This window comes from Aquila chrysaetos, chromosome 1, assembly GCF_900496995.4.
Source record: "Aquila chrysaetos chrysaetos chromosome 1, bAquChr1.4, whole genome shotgun sequence".
Lineage (NCBI taxonomy): Eukaryota > Metazoa > Chordata > Aves > Accipitriformes > Accipitridae > Aquila > Aquila chrysaetos.
This window is the reverse complement of record NC_044004.1, coordinates 31,448,802-31,470,451: the sequence shown is the minus strand read 5'-3', so window position 1 is coordinate 31,470,451 and position 21,650 is coordinate 31,448,802. Positions and strand designations below refer to the sequence as shown.

Sequence of the window (21,650 nt, the reverse complement as noted above, 5' to 3'; positions counted from 1 at the left end):
GACTTTCAAAACATGCTGAGTAATGAAAGAGATGTTCAAGCAGGTCAGCATCGTGCACAGCATTTTGCACACCCAAACATTAAAGTGTGAGAAAAGCTTTTACTTATTTGGATCATTGTCACATCGTTTTTCTTAAGGCAATAAACATGAAGAAAATAAAGCTTGCCTATGTATTTATTATCATTGAAATTTTAAGCTCAACCATTTCAAAGCTTTGTTGGGATCTGAAGTATTTGACTTAACTGATTTGACTGTATGTGTTGGTTATCACAAATGAAGGTAGTCAACAGAAAAGCCATAACTACCTTTACTTAGCTACATCAATCAGTCCCACGAACTAAGATCAGCTGAATATGAGAGTATTTTCTTAAATGGCCTTGTTAGAGGCATGAAACCTGTATTTCTGTAATTCGGCATACAGCATGCGTATACAAAGGGGAAAGTGAACTATGTTTAAGAATGTATCGATGTACTTCATACATTTATAGTAGCATCTGCATCATCTTCTCTTAATGTGTTGCGCAACTGCAGCATAAGCCAGTTACCCAGGATAACATGGAGCAAGATCTTTACATTTTTCTCCCCACCAAACTTAATCACTGTGATTCAGCCCACGTGACACACTGGCTCTTGAACAGTATTAAATAAAAATTATTTGTTACAAGTCGATTTTATTTCTTTGTAAGACTTCATTGGTGTAAGTGTAAACGCTGAACGTAAAGTAAGGGTAAATGCTGTATGCTTCTGATAAAATATATTTTAAACAAGGAAATTGTGTGATATGCAATGCAGAGAATCAAAAGGAGTGGAAGTCCCTTCAGGAAGTGATGGGAAACAATAAGCATAAGAGCTACACAACAACTCATTGTCTCCTAAAGACAGAACTCAGAGTCTCCATGGAAACAAACACACTTTTTATCCATCACTAATTGATTTAAATAATAGATAAAAAAATTGAATTTGGCCCCTCCAGTGGAAGCACAAATGTAATTAAAGTTAACACTGTAACTTTAGGTTGCCTTCTATCACATGATTCAAAACCAATGAATTCTACTCTAATGTGCACTTCATACAACTTCATTAAATCTTATTCGAATACATGGGATCAATGAAAATATATAGGTGTTTAGAACATCTCAACATCAAGCTGATAGAAGCTATTATGCAGCTACATTGCCCTGAGTCTGTTGACTCTGAAGAAATCAACTGTACTTTTCTAACATGCCAGTAGTAGGCTTATCCATATCTGCTATAATTCTCTTATCTGGGCCTTTACAGAATAAAGACTGTGCATTGGTTTTGTGCAAGAGGGAAAGAAAAAAAAACAACCGTCCTAACAATCAGTCAGTGATTTTCAAATATGAATAATTCAGAATATGAAAAAAAAAATATCTTTTTCTTCTCTTGGCTTGTGAGGGGAAAAAGTCAAAACACAGTCATTTAAGCTTATGCTGTCTATATAAAAATTCTGTTTATGCTAGACTTCATTGTAAAACAACAACCAAATATATTCATATTCATAAACTCATCATCACATTTCAGACAATACTTATTATGCCATGTGTTTCTTATTTAAAAACTGCTTACCTGACACATCTACAGTAGGAATATATTGAAGTAACCCTAAGCTGCATTACTCACACAGATATATCAATCTTCAGTGACTGACATACCTGGCAAAATAGTATTCAGAGTGACTAAGAGGCAAAGCAGAAGAAACCGCAGAAGTTATTGCTATAATCAGAACTGTGAACCTGAAAAGGCTGCTTTTTAGTATCTCCACTTAAAATGAAATATTATTGCCAAAGTAACAGTTCCTTTTAAAAGTAAATATATTTCCTTTAAGTTTTCAGGAGCTGGATGTTATAAAAAAAGATTTTACCTAATGCATTACTATTTTACCACTGCAACTACCTGCATAACCTCACAAGACAACAGACCAAAATAAGACCTATAAGGAACAAACTTGGACAAAAAAAGAAAGAAAAAAGCCAGTGTCTTAGCACAGAACACAGCAAGACATTCATACTTTACACCAACTGTGTTTGCTACCAGTGCACTTTTAAAAATCCCATTATACAGCATATAGGAAAAAATAATCATTGCTCGTAAGGGTGAAGCAATTCTCTCTAAAATGCAGGACTGCCCAAATGGATATTTGGAAAGGGTCCTTCATTTTAGCACAGGATGCTCTGAGATACATTTTCCTATTGGAGAAAAAAGACCCAATAAGAACCAGCAGCAATCTCTTTGCTATGTGCCATATTTATTAATAAAGATTTCAAGGTAATTCTTGTTAATTCTCATCAAACTGGGACATAAATAAATATACAATTCACTTTCATATAAAGTTTCGATACACTTCACAGTGCTAAATTCAAGCTCATTGTTGCAATGAAATATTCAAAACCAAACACAACCTCTAATTTGATAAATTGATTGCACCCAAGGAAGACTTGGATTTGTCAATTTGATGAATTCCTGACATGAATTCAAACCAAGTAAAGTATGTTATATGCAGAACTGCTAACTACTGCCTATATTAAAAAATATCAATGGCTTTGTTGAAGAAACTCACAGTACCGTTTATGCCCACAGATTAACATTGTGATATAGTTAAGAGACTTAATTGTCTATGCAAGGTGCGATCAGAATTATTTCAGTGATGGGAGCTTCCTGAGCGTGCATTACTAAATACCAAATAAAAGTCAGTTCTGACTCCAATTTATCACCTTTAATCTGTTAAAATATAGGACCTGCTACATGTTACTGCTGTCAGGTAGCTTCAATAGCTCGGATTCTAAGAAAAGAGCTCTTCTCATACAATTGCCATACACCGTTTAAGGTATGTACAGGAAATCTGTTTGGGAATGTAACAAATTATATTATCCATATATCTATTATCGACAGAGTATCTGTTATTAGGCCTGTGGTTGCAAATTACTCTTTCCTTTCTCCGTGTCCCCATCCCCCATCCACCCAACAGCAGATCACTTTCAGTGCCATTATTGTCAGGCGTATTAAATTTTCAGGATGCCCAGTTGTGGTTTCCAGGTCTCTATTTACCCCTTGAACCGTGTTTTTAACGGGGCATTTTTACACTTAGAAGGACAGAGCGGAGGCATACCGATGTTTTGCTTACTACAACTAGAGAGAAGCAGATTTGTAACTGACTCATGGCCATACCAGCGAAATTAATTAAACAACCCCAAACCCTCATTCATTAGAAATCTCTGAATGACACAGAAAAGATTCGTGTTGCACACATTTCTGTCTCTAAAATCGACATTTTCTAACTGAAGAGATTGTGCAAGACAACAGTTCCCCGCGGAAGATAATGTTACCTCTAGCTTACCTGCTCCGGTTCTTAAGGCAAGGGGCGAGAAACAGAACCGATGTGCCTACCGCTGCCTTTCAGCCGTGGAAAGCAGCGGATTTCATAGCTCATTAAAACGTGATGGCCGTGACACGATAAACGGCTTACGGGCGCTTGAACAAAGCGATGCTGCTCTGGAGAAGCATCGTGTGCAACAAAGTCATCTTTCTGACAGCTCCTGCTTTTCAGCAGAGCTGCAGGAACGCCGGACTCGCTGGGAAAACGCTAACAAAGGAAAACCCGAAGGAACCCGAACGAACCAGCCCAGCCGCTGAATTCCCCGGCAGCAATCGAGAAGCACCTTCCGAAAAAATCACCCGCGCGCCTCCTTCCACCTTCGGCCGAACAAAGGCAGCCGACCACCCGCCGGCAGGTAACTACTTACGGGTGGTGTTTCGGGGGCCGTCCTCCCCGCGCACCCCGCGTCCCGCACCGCCGCGACCGCTCGCCGCCGCCGCCGCCGCTAACAAGCGAAACGCCCCACGTAGCCACAAACCGGCTCGGACGGGCGACACAAAGCGGCGGGGACGCGGGCGCACGCCCACGCCCCCACGCCCACCCGCGCCTTCGGCACAATGGCAGGCGGCCCCGCGCGGCGAACGCTCCCGAGGCGCGGAGCAAAGGCAAAAGCGCTGCCGGGCTGCCCAGCGCCGCGGGGGGGGGGGGGGGCTGCGGCCCTCCGGGCTGCGGCGGGGCTCCCTCCCGCTGCCGGCACCGCCACGGCGGGGCCGCGGGGACGGGGGGGCCGGCAGGGTCCCTCCTACCTGTTCTCCCTCTCCGCGCTGCCAGAAGGGAAGAGCCGGCGGCTCCTGCCGCAGCCCGTCGGATGCCCGCCCCACCTCCGCCGCTCACGGGCGCCCCGCAGCGCCCCGGCCCCGGCCTCGCCCCGGTCCCTGCCTTCGCCCTCGAGCGAGTCGCGTTCGGCTCCCCTGGGTGGGAAGGAAGGGGGCAAGGCCAGGTTCATCCCGCTTCGGCGGGGTCCCGCTGGTGTTGGCACCGTTCGGCGCCCCCGCCGCCCACTGCGCCGCCCCAGCAGGAGAGAGCCGCGCCTCCGGCTGCACCCCGGCTCTGAACCCCGATTTGTTCCCATCTCACGGCAGGACCGAAGTCTCGCTCTAGTGCTACAACCAAATATTTATCCCCTTCATTCACTAAAAAACCGGGAGGCACTACGAGAAACAAACCAAACATCAGCTGTTCCCCAACACAGCAGCGCAGGAAACAGCCTCCCCCCTTTCCCACGTCCTTAAATCCGGTATTTGCATTAGCTCTTCTGGGGCCCCGCTCTCCCAAAGATTTTACCGGGGCTGGACACCGGTCTCCCGAGTTTCCCAAGGAGAATGCAGTAAAACCAGATGCTGCACTTAGTTCCATCCAGACTCTGTCACTTCGTGAACCAAAATTGATTGTGACTCGCGATCTTCCACTGCTGAGAAAGAAGATGTGTTTTGCTAGCCAGCTCTCCAGATTCAGATGCTCCCTGGTCAAAAAGACCATATAGCTTTGGATCCTGCCTGCTCCCTGACTTTTTGGCCCAGTCAGAAGTGGTCCTTCTGATATTTTTAAAAGGAACTGGGTCTTACAGAAAAATAACACCCATGCTGGGTTGGACCAAAGAGCCACCTCACACATGTTTTTGTCTCTGACTGTGCCCCAAACTGGATATTTTAAAGGAAGAATGTAAGTTTAGGCAAGCATTTACCAATACTCTCCCACCCCTTAGTGATTTGCAGCTCAGTGAATTTCTGAGCCAGAGGTGGTGTTTGTGCAAAAAAAGCCTAGCTATATGACTCTGGAATAAATATTAATTGCTAGAAATCACTTTTTCACCTGCAGTGTTCTAGAGACGACCAGTCGTACAAGCCACGAGAGGTGCAGTCTGTTCCCTTTTCAGTCCCCTCATGACTAAAGCCATAGTATACAGGACACAGATAACTTGGAGATGAAGCTCATGCGCCAGATCCAGTACTTAGATGGCTGTTTAAGTACTTTGACTGCTATCTTTACATTAGCAATTACATATATGTATATTTGTATCCAAAATACTTGGATACAAACCACCTCAATTACCAGAGCTGAATTTTGCAGCACTCCTTTGAAAGATTATGGGGTTTTGCTGTGTTTTGCTTTGCTGCTATTGCAGCACTGAACACATTTTTAGGCAGTAGAATTGGGTGGTACAGGTAGAAAACTTCAAAAGTAGCCACCAGGAAAAAGGTGAATCTAGCCTTTGCCAATTCCTTCAGATCGGTCAAATTGCTCAATTACATCAGACCTTTCTTGAAAAAGGTCAATCTTTTAACTTTTCTGGAGGAGAAAATAAGCTAAAATGAGTTGGGTGGGTTTTTTTTTTTTCCCCTTAAGAACCGACAATTTCTGGCAAGTGATGCAGTCACAAACCTCAGTAGCAAAGTGATGGATGGGCTTCAGGAACACGTGGCTTTATTAGCAATTCTTTCACTTTGAGTTTATTAGATGTATCTAGAATTTCTCTGGAGAAACCCGAACCTGCCAGGTACGTGCCATGATCGCTAGAAAAGACGTGGGTCCACTAGGTGGCACAAATACACCACTTAAAGGCAAGGAGCACTATCTCCTATGCAACGTTTTGATGTAAAGCAAACGGGTACAGGTAAAGCTTGCACACACAGCTATAGCCCAGTAACCCACACGTTGCTTATCAAGTAAAACCAAGCTCAGACGTCAACGTGCTCCTTTGGACTTAGGGGCTAAATGAAAAATCTCCCTGAAGAGCAGTATCTGCTCCTGCAGACCTCGACTTACTCACAGCTGACTAACCATGCTGCAACTCATTTCTGTGTTTGCATTCAGGAAAATACGGATGTCCCTGCTCAGCAGTATTAAAACCGAGAAGAAGCCGCTGACATTCTCATTTTTCCCACTTTCTTCCATTTGCCATCATGCCATTCTAGTTTGTTTAAGCAAATGGTCTAATTCCTGCGCCATCACCTTGAAATGGTAAAGGACACACCACTGACAAACCTGGTGGAGCAACTCTGCTCGGATGATGCTGACCGAGCAGCATGCACAGGTGGGACAGGCAACTATCATGCGATAAATGCCAAAACTCACCATCTACCTGAGCTCTAATGTAGATAAATCTAATGTTGAGACAAAACAATAGCAATACAATTATTTTTATACTCATCATTTTTAAAAAGTCAAAGATCATAATATAGGTAATAAGGGACAATTTCACTGCAGCTGGATAGGCACTTAAACTAATCACACTGCTGTTTGGAAAAATTCCCAGAGTCACAGAATTATTGACCCTCTGGAGGCCGTCTAGTCCAAGCTGCTGCTCAAAGCAGGGTTACCTACAGCAGGCTGTCCAGGACTCTGTCCCATTGGGTTTCGACTAGCTCTGTGGATAGGGACTCTGCAACCTCTCTGGGCAGCCTGTTCCACTGTTTGACCACCCTCAAGGAAAAAAAAAAAAAAGCATTTTTCTTACATTTAAATGGAATTCCCTGTATTTCAATTTGTGCCTGTTGTCTGTTGCATCTTCCGTGGATACCACTGAGAAGAGACTGTCTCAATCTTTTTACTCCCACCCGTCAGGTATTTATGTACACGGAGATGTTCCCCCCCTCCTCCCCGAGCCTTCTTTTCTCAAGGCTGAACACCCCTAACTCGCCCAGCCTCCCCTCATGTGAGAGACGCTCCAATCCCTTAATCGTCTTTGAGGTCCTTTGCTGGACTTGCCAAGAATGTCCACATTGTACTGGGAGCCTTACGGAAGACATTGTGTCTGGGGAGTTAGTCGTCTTGGGCAAGCGGTGTCTGCTCTACAGGGCACGAGCAGCCCATACGTGGGCACAGGCAGCCACCACGCAGGGCAGCTGTGGGAGTGCCCCGTGCCGGTCGGTGCTGGTGGATGTCGTGACAGAGAGAACGTTGCAGCCTGCCAGAAGATACATGGGGTTTTTGCCTTTGTGGCTGGAGCAGTGCTGACAACACACCAGTGTTTCAGCTATTGCTGAACAGTGCTTGCACAGCATCAAGGCTTTCCTTCTTCCCCCATTTGGCTGACAAGGTAATTATACTGGAGGATGAATGGTAAGACTTTAGGTCTGGGAATTAATACTGCTGCAGTTGTTATGATCTTTATGTTGCCCAAGAAGGGTCAGAGGATTAAATGAAACTGGAATATCCGTATACATAAAGCTAAAAGACTAGGGTACTAAAACTGCACACAACTGGTTTCTTACACTGTTAGCAGAGAGAAACAGGAAGTATAAAATCTGTCCCAAAGAATGGTTTAAAAAACTCAAAAAGTCTGTGGTCTTATGGTTTCATTTAGGAATAACAGCATTTGAATGGGTCAGGCTTGCCACACATGCACCGTTCCTGTATAAAATACTTTAAATTAAAAGACCAAAGCCCTAATCTTAACCTTTTTTAATTAGCATCACATAGGAATCTCCATGTTTCTCAGATTTAGGGTGCAAAAAAAGAACAAATTGGGTTTTCCAACTGAACCCCAGAATTACTTATTTAACTTTAGCTTATCTAAATTTTAGGGACATACTGTAAGATGGAAAAAAAAAAAAAATCAATTCTAAGACTTTCTTAAAAACACATTATGGTAAGTTTAATTGAGCAATTTAGGTTTTAGCAAATTGATAAAAACTGTCCTTTTATTCTCTCCAGATTCTTTGGCTTCTGACAACACACTTTCTTGTTTTGTAGAGAAACAGCCCCAATGGTTATTGCTTCTCCTTTATTATTTTTCTAATGTTATTTTTCCCCCAACTGCAGATCACAACAGAAGACGGACAACTTGGGTGTTCGGACTTTTCCCATGATTTAATGTGTGCCCCACTGTGCTTTCAACTCACCCCAGCTGAGGACTAAAACAGGGCATGAGAATTCCACGATCTTTTGATCTTCCAGAAGGCGAGGACAGCACAGAAGCTTCTTGGAGCGGAGTCCAGTAGAGTCACGTTAATATCCTGACTCACATAAGGCTTGTTTCATATGTGACGCATAGGGTAGTCCCCAGATTTAAGTCTTCTGCATATTTGTGCTTGTTTTGTACTTCATGAAATGGAATACTTGATTTTAAAGCAAAGTTGTATAAATATTACTTTTCTTTTATTCTAGTTGCTTACAAAATTGTATGTAAAATAATAGTAACAGAAGGTAAAATAACAGCTTTACTGTAGTCTGAACAGTAGTAATGTTTTCATTTTAGAAAGCTGCACAGGCTTTGGTCACCAAAATACCAGTTTTATTATACCACCTGTGCTCAACTAATTCTTCACAATTAATATTCATGTAAGAATTACTATTAATTGAAGTGTTATGGTTTCAATTGTAATGTCAAAATATACATTTTTACAGTTTTTCAATAAAATGGAACACTTGCTCTTTTTTTTTTTTAAAATTCAGATTCCAATTTAGAAGGGCTTATATGCAAAATAAGATATTTAAAAGTCACCACTGAAGGCATCGAGAGCAGAACATGAGTTCTTTTCTCATTCTTACTGAACTGCTTCATCCTGAATAATTAATGTCAATTAGCACCAGTGGAAACGACTGACTTAATTACAAACAGTATTAATACATAAGTAACATTTAGAGATGACGATCTCCCCATTCCTGTCACTGGCAAATAAAGACCTAAAAAGTAAAAAGTATGAGATGCACCCACTTTAAATAACCAATTCCTTCCAATGGCTCAGAAGCCTTATATGGTACAAGTATTTTCAGGTACTTCTGAATGGGTGTTCCAAGTTGTTTTTTATTAGTAAATTTAATACATATAGACACATATTAAATAACAAAACTGACAAAATACAATATATGAAAAATAAAATATATCTATACAGCTTGTAACAGCAATTATTTATCTATGAATGAGACAATATTTCCAGTTAACACAATATTCTTCATAATTTCTAACTGTAACAATCTTAGACAAAATCTAAAAGAAAAAATTTTTTTTTTTTTCCCCATGTCTTTTAAGATGCTGTTTACACCTTAGAGATGCTTGTAATGTTAGCTGGTAATCACAGTTTTTTATTCAACATTAGGCAAGCAGAACACTACCTGTTCACCACTGCAAGGATGGACAACAATACATCCTCCCACTTCTAGTCCTCTGCATGATACCTACGAATACATATCATGTCAACCTGAATGGTGTGTAATCATTAGAAAACGGTATGTTCTTGAATAGAAGAATGATTTGATATACAATTATCTGCATAGAGGGACTTTAAGATCATAAGATTGTGATTGCTAATCACATCTTACTTTATAGCCTAAATTTTAAATGCTCATCTGCTAAATACACCAGATATTTTAAAGATTAGTTCTTACTGCATTTACCTAATATGTGTGTCACAACATAAAGGCCTGTGTCACCTCTCCAACAGCTTGAGCTTAACTTTGAGAAGGATTCCAGGTTTGTTCTAATCTTTTAAAGCCAAAATTTGAAAAATATCTCCAGATACAATTAAAAATTTGAATATAAAATACTTTAGAATTAATTTTATATTTAAAGGATTTCAATACATCTTTAAAGATATCATTTTTCTCTTCACTTTTTATTTAATATTGGGATATTTAAAATGCAATTTCACACAAAGATTAAACAAAGGGAGATGAGTAGTTGTTACATGACAAGAACATTAATAAAGAATAACTGATATATTTTTTTATTAAGAGAAGGTACAGTAAATAAAATGCATTCACAAAATAGATAATCAATACTTTTAAATGACATGTAAACAGAAAACACTTGTTAAAAGCCCAAACATAGGAAATCATCACAAGTATAAAACACACACTGGCTCAGCATTTTTAAGACAATCATGTATGTTATTGTATGTTAGCTCACACTAAGAGGAACAAACTTCTGTAACCATGTGAGATAAGCAAACAGAACTAAAATAGTAAAATGAAAACAAGAGATTGTCATATCAAATACTCATTTCCTTCTTATAATTATTATGTTTGCAAAATAGTAACAAAACTTAGCCAGCCTTGATACAAAACCTGTCAAACAGCCAGCAAAACCCAGTCATCCCAGCCAGTTGGGAAAGCAGAATTTTGGAAAGTTGATTACTTCACCGGTTCTCTGAAATTTCAAAGGTAATCACTGATTTGAAGAAAACAGAGGTAGAATACAAGTCAGCCTTCATAATTTAAAAAAAAAAAAAAAAAAAAAAAAAAGTCGTCCGCATAACAAGGTAATGCTTCAGTCACTCAAGTACTGGTTATTCCTTGAAGCTCACATTTCTGGTGGAGAAAGAAAAAACTTCATAATAAAGCTATCATATTTTACTAATGAATATTAGGATTAAAAGTAATAATTAGATTAGGCTCCACATATTCTTTTCTGTTATTTCTGAATATCAATTATTAGCAAGCATATTATCTGAAACTCTACATTCAGTTCATTGACTCATTGCTCAAATGCTTAACAAAGTAAATGTGAGACAAGGAGGAAGAGGAAATTTCTTGAAAAGATTAAATCAGATTAGAGAAAAAGACAGTTGTAACACTACAGAACAGTAATTACAGTGTATGCTTTACTGTGGCAAGCTCCCAGGAAGGAATAAATAAGTAGGGTGAATGATGGTGATTGCACTACTGAGATCATTCTAATGTAATAATCCATTGATAGGGTTAAAAGATAGTAAAAAATTAAACTGCATATGAATTCAGTTGTTAAAACCCACTTTCTTTAAAAAGACATACTTCATGAAAATGGGGTATTTTCTGATAAGATATGGTACAGAGCTGTCATTGTTAAAACCAAGTACACAAATAGTAGGACAAAAATAGTTCACTGTGATATTCAAGTATAGCAACTGTACTATTTTTATTGCTCTTGGGACTCACTGTAAAGCAAGGAAGACTAAAGCCAATTCTCTACTGATGATCCGCATTCTCAGAAATACATTACCTATCATTATCTCAGTCAAAATGTTGATTTGCAATGTAACAGGGTTTGCCTAATGGCTCACCAGTAAAGCAAAAGTCACAACTGCTGTTTCATCCCCACTATCAATATCTCATTTGCTACAGTTTCCTTTTTTTGCTTTGTCCAAAAACTCGCAGAAGAAAAGAAAAATTGCTGACAATGTGGATCATGCCATGCTGACCTCAGTTCTCAGGAAGCCTGTGTGTTTGTGAACAAAAGTAAGCTGAAGAACAAGCCATATGTATTTACCAACAAAAATAAAGTTTAAAATCGTACCAGTTTGGAATTCTGTTTCTTGGAGTTTAGCAGTCAGATAGTTAGATTCATGAGTTGTTATAGTAGCTATAACTATAATAATATAGCTGTTATATAATAAATAATAACATAATAAATAAATATAATAAATAAATAAATAATAAATATAAAAAATAAATATAATAATATAGCTGTTATAGCACACATATTTCCTAAAACTATCACTGTCTATCTCTCTCTGTCCTTCCACTCTTCACTGCAATTTATTATGCAGTATAGGACAGACAGGCTATAAAGTTAATAATCAGGCCTGTAACACGTAGCTGACAACATCTAAACCAACAATGTCCTCTAAAAGAACAAAAACGTCAGTGAAAATGAACAGGTGAGAGGTTGATTTTGATTTCTTTGTTATGGACTCTAGTGACCACAATCTTAGACATTTATAGCATTCAAGCACTATCAATGAAAAATGCATTAATTATTTTTATGCACTTGTTTTGGAGGCAGTTTAATGTGTAGGGTTTGAATGCATATTAGCTGGACTCTCTCCTGTGGAGTGTCTTTCCTTCATTGCTGTACTTGAGAGAATTTCATGGCATTTCTCTTAATATGAGCCATTCGTTGTTTGGAGATAACTATTAACAATAATAAATTGGCAATATATATTTCTGGAGAAAAGGAGCCTGAGGGGAGACCTTATGGCTCTCTACAACTACCTGAAGGGGGGTTGTAGTGAGGTGGGGGCTGGTGTCTTCTGTCAGATGGCTGGAGATAGGACGAGAGGAAATGGCCTCAAGTTGCAGCAGGGGAGGTTTAGGTTGGATATTAGGAAAAATTTCTTTACTGAAAGGGTTGTCAGGTATTGGAACAGGCTGCCCAGGGAAGTGGTTGAGTCACCATCCCTGGAGGTATTCAAAAAGTGCATAGACAAGGCACTCCAGAACATGGTTTAGTGGGCGTGGTTGTTGGTTGGACTCGATGATCTTGAAGGTCTTTTCCAACCTGAATGATTCTATGATTTGCATATAATTAATAGTAATAATAAGCAGGTGATATATATTTGGAAGCTGTCAGCTAGTGCAAGACCATTAACAAAACCAGGAATGGGAATCCATTACATTATATGGTCTTTTGTATCTATCGTTTCCAACCAATATTTTATAGTAGAAGAGTCAACAAAAGAAGAACTTAGAACCACCTAAAGTGTGTAAGAATTTCATATAATTAAAAAATTATTACTTAGAAACAGTTTAAACCTAACTCTTAAACAGAAACAATCTGCTAAAATCAAATTGCTTACTTTTCAGCTGTTGCTTGATCAGTTGTCCTTACAACGGTACGTTCTGGAGAATGCGAAGGAGACCTTAATGTTGAACTGAGAGGAGGCGAAGCACGTAATGATGATGTAGAGAGACCATGTCGACGCATCTCCTGAATTGCACGCTCTCTACCAACAGATAGCAATTTCAGTTACATAACACTTTGGTACTGCAGGATGTTAAAGGATGAAAACGTAACTTTTTTTCCCATATTTTTACTCGGTGATTTTCACAATACTTTGCAAAGAGCCTTTTTTTTTCCTCATAATGTCACTCAACTTTCTTCTTGTTTTCATGAGAAGGGATGATTTTTTTTATAGATTCAATGGTAAACTCACAAAATTTATGAGGGAATTCAACTGTGTAAGTTGGGTGGTTTTTTTTTTAATTAAGCAGTTTTCAAGATGAGAATATTACATTTTGTATGACAATAGGAGCACAATTTTCCATGAAAGTTCCTCATTATTAAAAAAGCAACAGTTTTAAAAGTGAGAAAAAAGAAACAAGAACCACCTCACTGGAGAAACAGCATCTTACCGTTCAAATCGTTCAGTTGTCAGTTGCCTTTTTAAAACATCAGAGTCAGTCTGCAGCTGTGCAACTTTACTTCGAAGTATGGAAACCTCTCTATTATAGCTGCTTCTAAAAAAAATCATGAGAAGCAACAAAGTTTCCTTTGAACATGGTCAACTAGGAGCTTAGATGAATTAGAGCAAGATAAAACAAAAATAGATACCGAACATGTTGTTTCACACAGACCAAATCAAAGACAAATTAGAAGCAGCGAGAACCAAGTGAATGCAACCGAACGTTTCTGGCAGAACCTAAGGTGAGAAAGACGTGAGAAGCTGGCAAGCCTCTTACTACATCTTTACTGCAATACATCATGTTCTTTTTCAGACAAAGGTAAACATAAACATGTTTTGTAAGAACAGACAAAACAATTAAATCATTAGTTTATTGATTTACTATCCTCTGTTGCAATGCGAGGTCGTCTTTATGTATACACTTAAAGGAAGAAGAAAAAAGAAGTAACTATCCACAACAAATCAAACATAACAGATATGGCTTCAGTAAAAATTATATCAAGTAGGCGGAACTATCTGGCTAGCAGCTGAATGAAATCTTAGCAAAAGCTGTATTAATGCAAGCTCAGACCAGCAAAACCCAGAGTTTGAAAGCTTGTCAACTACACTTGGGGTTTGGGCCCAACTGTTTCAACTGCAAGAATCAAAATGAAAAGCAGCCTTGAAAATCTTAAGTAACATTATTAAGTATACTTCTTAGCAAATCATCAGCTTGGACGACTCAATGCTTCATTGCAAAACACCTTTAATTGCATTATAAAGCAAGCGGAAAAAAAAAAAATAATCATTGAGTGCAAAATAAGTTGTCTAAACCAGATCTAGACAGCTATGTATTCCACAGTGTCTTCAAAGCCAGTATGAGGTGGAGTGCTCAAAAGTCACTTCTGGAGAAGCAAAGATGTACTAGTTTATTGCTAAAGCACTGGACTTGGAATTTTGAAAAACAAGTTCCACTTCTAGCTCAGTCACAGACTTCCTTGGCTGGCACCCGCTGGTCTCCGACTCCAGGAAGATGCAAACTACTCAAGAGATTTGATCCAAAAAGAACCGCATAATATTTTTTTCCTGGGTTCCCTAGTCATCAGTAAAATTCCTAGAATGGTATCTTGATCCAGTATGTTGAGAACAGATGGAGAAGACAAAAGGTCTCGATGATATCTTATTCTAAGTCCTTCAGAGACAGGCATATGCTTTCAGGACGGAGGTAAGAATTCAGGGCCCAATATCATTATTGTAAAATAAAGAAAGAAAGCGAACAGTTTTGTGAGTTCTGAGGTTATTCCACTTCAATGACATTTAAACAAAACTAAGGTTGTGAAGTAAATCACTCAATAATTAAGAAATATTTTAATTTGGAACCCTTATGCACAGTAATCATCATATAATAAGAGTCCATGATGATATATTATTTTTTCACAGGACATCTGTCTCTTTCACAGTAGATACAGATAGCTCTCAACAAGTAGTTTAGCTATTCAATATTATCTGTTTATTTAATACGTAATCACTGTAGAGCCTCGAGATCTCATTTACTCTACTATCACCCAAATAGCACTCTGAATAACACAACTAGTCACTCTTCACAGAGCTCAAAATTACAGCACTGGAGAACTTCACAAGTTAAACTTAATTTTGAGAATCCTTCTAAAGTCAGAGGTTGTATCAGTACCATTTTATAAATAGAGTGGAAGCACAGGCATAGTAAGACCAAAACTGTAAATAACGTTCAAAAATAGACACACAATCTTTGTCAGTTAGAATAGAAATTTTGCCAAGTCAAATGAATTTTTATATTTCACAAGATACAAACATGATTGTCACATACTTCAGTCACAGCTGTGACCATTTAAAGTACCTGTTCTTTAGACTGCAACTACTACAAACCAAATAGCAGAAAATCAGGTATACATAACTAGTTCTCACACCCAAACATTTGCCTACCAACATGCAGAACCTTTGAGATAAAGAGGAAAACAATTCAGTAAAATAGCCACTACTCCTCCAAGAGAACATTTATCATTCTTCCTGCAATATCCCATCCTATTAACAATGCAAGTACTGACATTTACAACAAACGAGAAAGGAACCCTACAGTGTGTGCAGAACAAAAATTGTGAAAATATTAATATGAAGTTACTTAAACAGAGTTTTATACTGTTTGTACAAAAAAGAAACGAAATTAAAGTTAAATGAAAATGACCTTCTTTCCTTTTTTTTTTTTTTTTGGTAACTTTCACATTTAATTTTATAGTCAGGACATTCCATTAGTTTATGGTCTTTGTATGCAATTAACTTTTTTCACCCCAAGTAAACAAAACTCAGCAATTCTAAAACATGAAGCAATGAGTTGCACAGGGGCGATTAATAGTGTCATCGTCTACAGATTCACTGCGATCACCGCTACTTGAGGTGGACCATTGTCAGTGGTAAGTTGTAGTCTTTATGTAAATCAACCAAAAGCGTTTTACTTGCACATTTGCATCACCAAATTACAGATAGCTTTTAACTGTTTAGGTATGCTATATTCTGTATCTCATAAGGAAGCATGATCTGTCCTTTTACCTTCTATATGTTTCCTTTCCCTCCCTACCTCAGCATTTACTAAGTGGGTCTATCTGTTCTTCTGAAATTCTACTTTGACTTTACTTTTCATCAACATCTACATTCAGCTGCTACTCCTCCTTCCTGCTATTTAATGCAGAGATACCACACTGGCTAATGTATGCCCAGGAGAATTATCATGTCATGATGACACATATCATGGAAACTTCCAATTCCCTGCTCCATATCATGAAGAAAATTTTTTAAATCCCCCACTTCTCTTGTACACAAGTGTCATATACACAAAATATCATCACCTTAACTTCATTGTTCCAAACAGATTAGTCTTTCTTTTATAAGTGTGTTAAAGTTTTCTACTCTAGGCAGATGCACAGTGTAAGAAGTTGCAGTTAGCTATAATGGAAACTGCTGGCCACATTTAGTGTAGGTGCCAGGTTAACTTCCATTTATATTTCAAAGGAACAATAAACAATACAGGACTTTTTCCTTAACAGTAAATATTAATAGCAGCAAAAGTACTTTTGGTTTTTGAAAGCACTATGACTTCACTACTTATTATGTAAGTGATTCTTACTTTAATCAAAGTAAGGGCAACAGGCATCTTCTGTAGGTACACAGTTCACATTTACCATTGATTTAATCTACTTGGTAATTTTTTGTACACATATGTTAAAATTTTACTTTCAATTTGCTTTGACATGCTTGATGAATCCACATTGCTCTAAAGGAGTTAGGACTTCAGAATAGTCTCCAATGTAAGAACATAAAACATAGTCCAAGACTAAGAAAATTTGTGTTCTCTTAATAATTAAGCTCATAGTTAAACTCTTCAAAGCCAAATAAAAATATGACGTTTTGCTTAAAAAGCAGAGTTGAATTAGATTGCTTCCTGAAGCTAAGAAGAAAATCAGAACCTGTGAAAGAGGTGGTTATATATTTTGAGAATTGTTAACTCTGATGCAAAGGTTAAGTATCCAAATCATACTGCAATGCATACATACACTTACAGATGTACTCAACAGCTAAAAAAATTTACAAATTATCATGGGTTGGTTGGTTCTGTAGTGGAAATAATGTCTGCAACAGATCAGCTAACTCGCCATAAGGTAGTTATGTCCACTAAGAGGCTCAGAAGGAAAGGATTTTAATGATCGCACTGAAAAGATGGCAGAGTTATATCAGACAAGTGAGCTTCAGGAAAGGTATCACCTCCTGGGCCTGACTGATGTGAGAAAGAGTCATGACCAGAAGAGAAAGTGAAGCAAACTTTCTGGAGTCAGACTGGGGACAAATCCAAACAGAAACTGAGTGCTTGTTCTCAAGACTGTGAAAACTCAGCAGGGTGTTCCTTCCTTTTAGAGTAGGTTTCCTTTGGAACTCCTGTTTAAGTTTACTGCTTGTACTAAACTGATGTCCACCAGAGTGCTGATTAATGAAAGTGATATGAAAGATCTGTAAAGAAACATTAAGTAAACGATGCCATGAAAGGCCAGAAGACATTGCTGCAAAAATCTGCTCAGCCATACTGAACATCAAGAATTTGACTTTGTGAGTAAGTGTTGTCACACAGAAAAAGTTTCTTTGTAAACCACATAACACATACACACACTTGTTAAAACTTACAGTTTGCTCTCGGCGAGTGTTAGCTTGTCTTTCAATAACTGAATTTCGGAATCTTTCTCATGGGATGTTAAATGATTCTGAAATTCTTTGTCTCTACTAGTAGCCAGCAATGTTTCAAGATTCTGAACTGTAAGTCTCTCACTGGATAACTGCTTTTTCAGCAACTCTGCTTCTGATTTTATATCTTCTAATTCACCTAGAACCTAGGGCACAATACATTATTAATACACTGGTTTACAAATACAGAGCTCTCTACAGGAACAGTTGTTACAAAAACTGAGATGATGGAAAGTTTCATAAAAGTGAAAAGGAAACTGAGCTCACAAAACAAAGCCTACAATTATTTAAAACTATACTTAGTTAAAAACTGTTCAAGCTGTACATCTGTTAAATGTTTTACTGGGAGCTGGATTACTGAGTGCTGGAAATGCTTAGGTAAGTACCCGGAACACTAATTGGCTTTTAACAGCAGAAGGCTTTTGCACAAGTAGAAAACCAGTATTTACTATACTTCATTCTATTCAACTAGGTTAGCTCACAATTAGCTTCTTGGCTTTTACTGAAAATGTAGGAATGCTTGTTTTCCTCATCAGTTCTACGAATATAAACAAATTCTGTGGGGATGAGAACTATTGTTCTCAAGGTCTTGAATATTACAGTAACAGAAAGCCTGACCAAGTCACTAAGTAAAGACACCACAATTGGCTGTAAAGAAAAAAGTTTAGAAATTATGGATATTTAGAACTGTTTAAACTATTTTAAAATATTACTGAAGCTGAGCTTCAGCTGAATCTAAATTTCAATTTAATTGAAAAAATCCATTAGGGAAAAGTCTTTAATATCTAAATAAGAAGTGCACTATTCACTTTTTATGAAATTTGAAAATTTAAGTAAATCAAAAAACAGTACATAAAATCAAATAAATACAATTTGTCTCTGTGGTATAGCAAAAACTACTGCTGCCACATTTTGTAGTGATAATGAAGAAACTTCTTTTTGTACAGAAAACAGATATAGATCTGTATACTGCAAAATTTATAATTTACATATAAATGCAAAACTAGTGATGCAAATTAACTTATCTTGCTCTCAGAAGTAATTTATTCTTTTCTCCAAAAACCATTAAAAGCAAAGGAAGATATTTTATTATAGCAAATAAAATTTGTCCTTGCTGCTTACCCTTTCATAATCCATGCTTTTGGATGTCAGCTGTCGAGATAAAAGATCTTTGCTAGACTCAAGTTTCACACAGAGTTCCCTCACAGAAGCCAGGTCTGCCAACACAGAAGACTTATCCTGATTTTCACGTTTAATATCCTCTTCCAATTTGGACATATTTTTTGTAATGGAGGAGATCTGAGATTCATATGCTTGATGTGCAACGATATGCTAAACAAAGACAAATATGGATACCCCATCAGTGTTAAATGTTGAGTTAACAGTTCTCTGTTGGATAACAGGGGTTTTTTAATACTTCCTTTTCCCTTCAAAATTAACTTTCCCTATAAAATTAACTTTATATTACATTCCTTTCCTCTCCCTAAATCACAGCTAAGAACAACTAAAAATTGTGGAGATGGTTTACTAATCAACACCTTGAAGAATTATACAAGTACAAAACAAGAGTGGAATGAGGCTGGATTCCAGCTTCAGAAGAGAAATTAAAAGCTTACCCCCCCCCCCCAAATACTAATATTGAAGTCTCTAACTCTTTTTGGCTAATTAAAAGCATGCGACAAAATATGGTCAATCCACAACTATTATACTCTAAAACTTCCTTGATCTCCATGAAGTTATTGCTTCTAAAATATAAACCTCATTATTTTCTGTGCTATTGATCTATGTTTTGGTATTATGGAATCCCGATTCTGGATTTGGAGTACTACTACCAGATTTTTACCTTTTCTCCAGCCACCAATGCTTCAAATACTTCATTCAAAGCTTCAAAGAAATGCAAGAACTAAGCTTACAAAATACTGATAAAGCTAGCTGACAAAACGCTCATAAAGCTGTATGCAAATATTTGGAAGCAACTAAACAAAAGATTCTTACAGAGACAATAATAGCAATGATCACCCAATAGAAGAGATCTAAAAGTATTAAAATATATGTTGTGATTCTAATTTTGGGAAAGAAGGAAGGGAGGAGGAAAGCACATCTAACCAAACTCAGTTACTGTTTCAAAAACTCAGTGTCCACATTTGAATCATTCATGTATAGGAATTATTTTCCATTAAAGCATTAAAAATAGTATGTTGACTTTATTAAAAAACACTTGAATATATCCCACTTTCCTTGACAGAATTTCATTGCACAAGTTATTACCCCTTGAATCTCTTTTTCCAGAAGTTCTACTTTCTCTCGAAGATGTCTCCGATCTGTATCTACAGAAAGGAGTTCAAGTCGTATTGAGCTACTTTCTCCTTCAGCTTGATGAGCCTTCATTTCCCAGTCTTCAGCTTGCATATGGAGCATTCGGAACTTCTCTAACAATTCTTGGTTTTCTTTTTCCTAGATGAAACAGTAAATCAGTCCACAATTATCAACATACCTTCAAGTTGCTTGATCTTACTTCATGCCTACTCCCTACAATATACATATATTTTTTTTTTCCCCCAGAAGAAGAAAGTTGATCTTTCTCCATTTTCTTAATACCACCTTCTGGCAATTACTAAACAACATCATCCCTTTTGCAAGTCCAAATAAATACAGTGATGGCATTCAGTTTTATTAAATGGAAGTATTTACATTTAGCAGTTAATGAGTTTCAAGGCTCCCAGGGGAAGGTGTATTTTGGATCTCTCTGCTTTGTCAAGGGTCACGTTACTGAGGTGTACTGATCTTAGTGCTGCCCTTTACCAAGAAATTCCAGCAGGAGTCCATTTTCAGCTCTTTCACTTACTGCGGTCTTATGAATACCTATATTACAGCAGTGCCTGAAAGACTGATAACTATTTGGGCACATACACCTAAGCAGTCTATCATAAAAGTACAAAACTGCAAGCTTTAGTGCTTACAAGTTATGCAGTGATAGAACAAATGCTGCCTGTGAATTTTAATTTGGCCCAACTACAAGTGCATATTATAAGGCAGTAATTAATTTTTCTTCTTTATTTAGCTCCATTCCCCTTCTTCCCCTGTTCATGTAATGCACAGAGGTATAAGCATGCTGTTGTTATGAATCAGATTTATCTAATGAGGAAGGCTACTGTTTTTGAAATTCCTTCTGTTTCCTGCAGAAATGGAAGGTGCAGACAGAATGAGGCAGGGCATTAGGAAACAGAAACTCATGATTAAGCAAGTGAACACTGTGCAGCAAAGTAAATCCTTGTCTCCACAGGCAACACCCTGATGTAATACTAGACAAATCCCTGAAACCAACCTTTCATAACTGGTCACTGGCTGCATATTCTACAGCTTCTCGGTACCCAACTTGAATAACTGGATTCTTGTTTGCCAAAGATGTAGCCACATCTGTAGCTGAAGTGCTTTGGACATATGGTATATTATAAAATTCTTAAAAACTAAACTTCAAGTGTTTTAAATTGAGAGGTCTAAACTAACATACTACTGATTTTTTTTCTCTATGCTTCAGTTTCTACTTGTAAAAAGTGGTTGAATTTATATGCATTCATCTAGACATGCAAGTCAAAGTCAGATCAAAACTCATTCTTTCCTATTCAAAGTCACATAATAAATTTGCCAGTTCATGTTGTCTTGACATAAATTCTATTTGTTTTAAATGATTATAAGTTTTAATTCACACCGTCACACTTGTGAATCCAAGTATCAGGACAAAATACATTTAACTAGAGCACCATTTTGTCAGTATAGCAAAAACTCTGAACTCTTATCATTCATAGAGAAAACATTCCAATGTACTATTTTTACACTTTCCTGCAAAACTACATATAAAATTTCTCTTTCTAAAAAGTGTAAAATATTAAAAACCATCATATAAGCTGCTT

General features: G+C 37.7%; 2 protein-coding genes and 1 long non-coding RNA gene across 14 annotated transcripts in view; 1 reads left to right on the top strand and 2 right to left on the bottom strand.

Annotated features, from left to right (window-relative positions):
* The window catches only part of CRACD (capping protein inhibiting regulator of actin dynamics), a 149,324-nt gene extending 145,069 nt beyond the window's left edge, over positions 1–4,255 (bottom strand). For 3 of the 5 annotated variants that reach the window (XM_030029215.2, XM_030029517.2, XM_030029654.2), the window contains exon 1: positions 4,141–4,255. The gene's annotated coding sequence lies outside the window, so the exon portion shown is untranslated. Of the gene's footprint in view, positions 1–3,355; positions 3,675–3,761; positions 3,948–4,140 lie in introns of those variants that run through there. The other 2 variants (XM_030029300.2, XM_030029388.2) reach the window with 2 other exon arrangements.
* LOC115348579 lies at positions 3,635–8,774 on the top strand. Of its 2 annotated transcripts, none has more exons than XR_003925878.1 (2): positions 3,635–3,749; positions 8,159–8,774. It is a non-coding gene; the product is annotated as an uncharacterized LOC115348579 (long non-coding RNA). The 2 variants fall into 2 exon arrangements; XR_003925867.1 differs by lacking the exon at positions 3,635–3,749 and adding an exon at positions 7,225–7,433.
* Positions 8,755–21,650, bottom strand: part of CEP135 (centrosomal protein 135) — a 42,776-nt gene continuing 29,880 nt past the window's right edge. For 6 of the 7 annotated variants that reach the window (XM_030029783.2, XM_030030151.2, XM_041126394.1 and 3 more), the window contains 6 exons: positions 20,008–20,193; positions 18,862–19,071; positions 17,683–17,885; positions 13,448–13,552; positions 12,892–13,038; positions 8,755–10,645 (listed from right to left, as the gene is read on the bottom strand). In XM_030029783.2, coding sequence (XP_029885643.1) covers positions 10,624–10,645; positions 12,892–13,038; positions 13,448–13,552; positions 17,683–17,885; positions 18,862–19,071; positions 20,008–20,193 — 873 coding nt within the window. In that variant the 3' untranslated portion in view covers positions 8,755–10,623. Of the gene's footprint in view, positions 10,646–12,891; positions 13,039–13,447; positions 13,553–14,225; positions 14,688–17,682; positions 17,886–18,861; positions 19,072–20,007; positions 20,194–21,650 lie in introns of those variants that run through there. The other variant, XM_030030063.2, reaches the window with a different exon arrangement.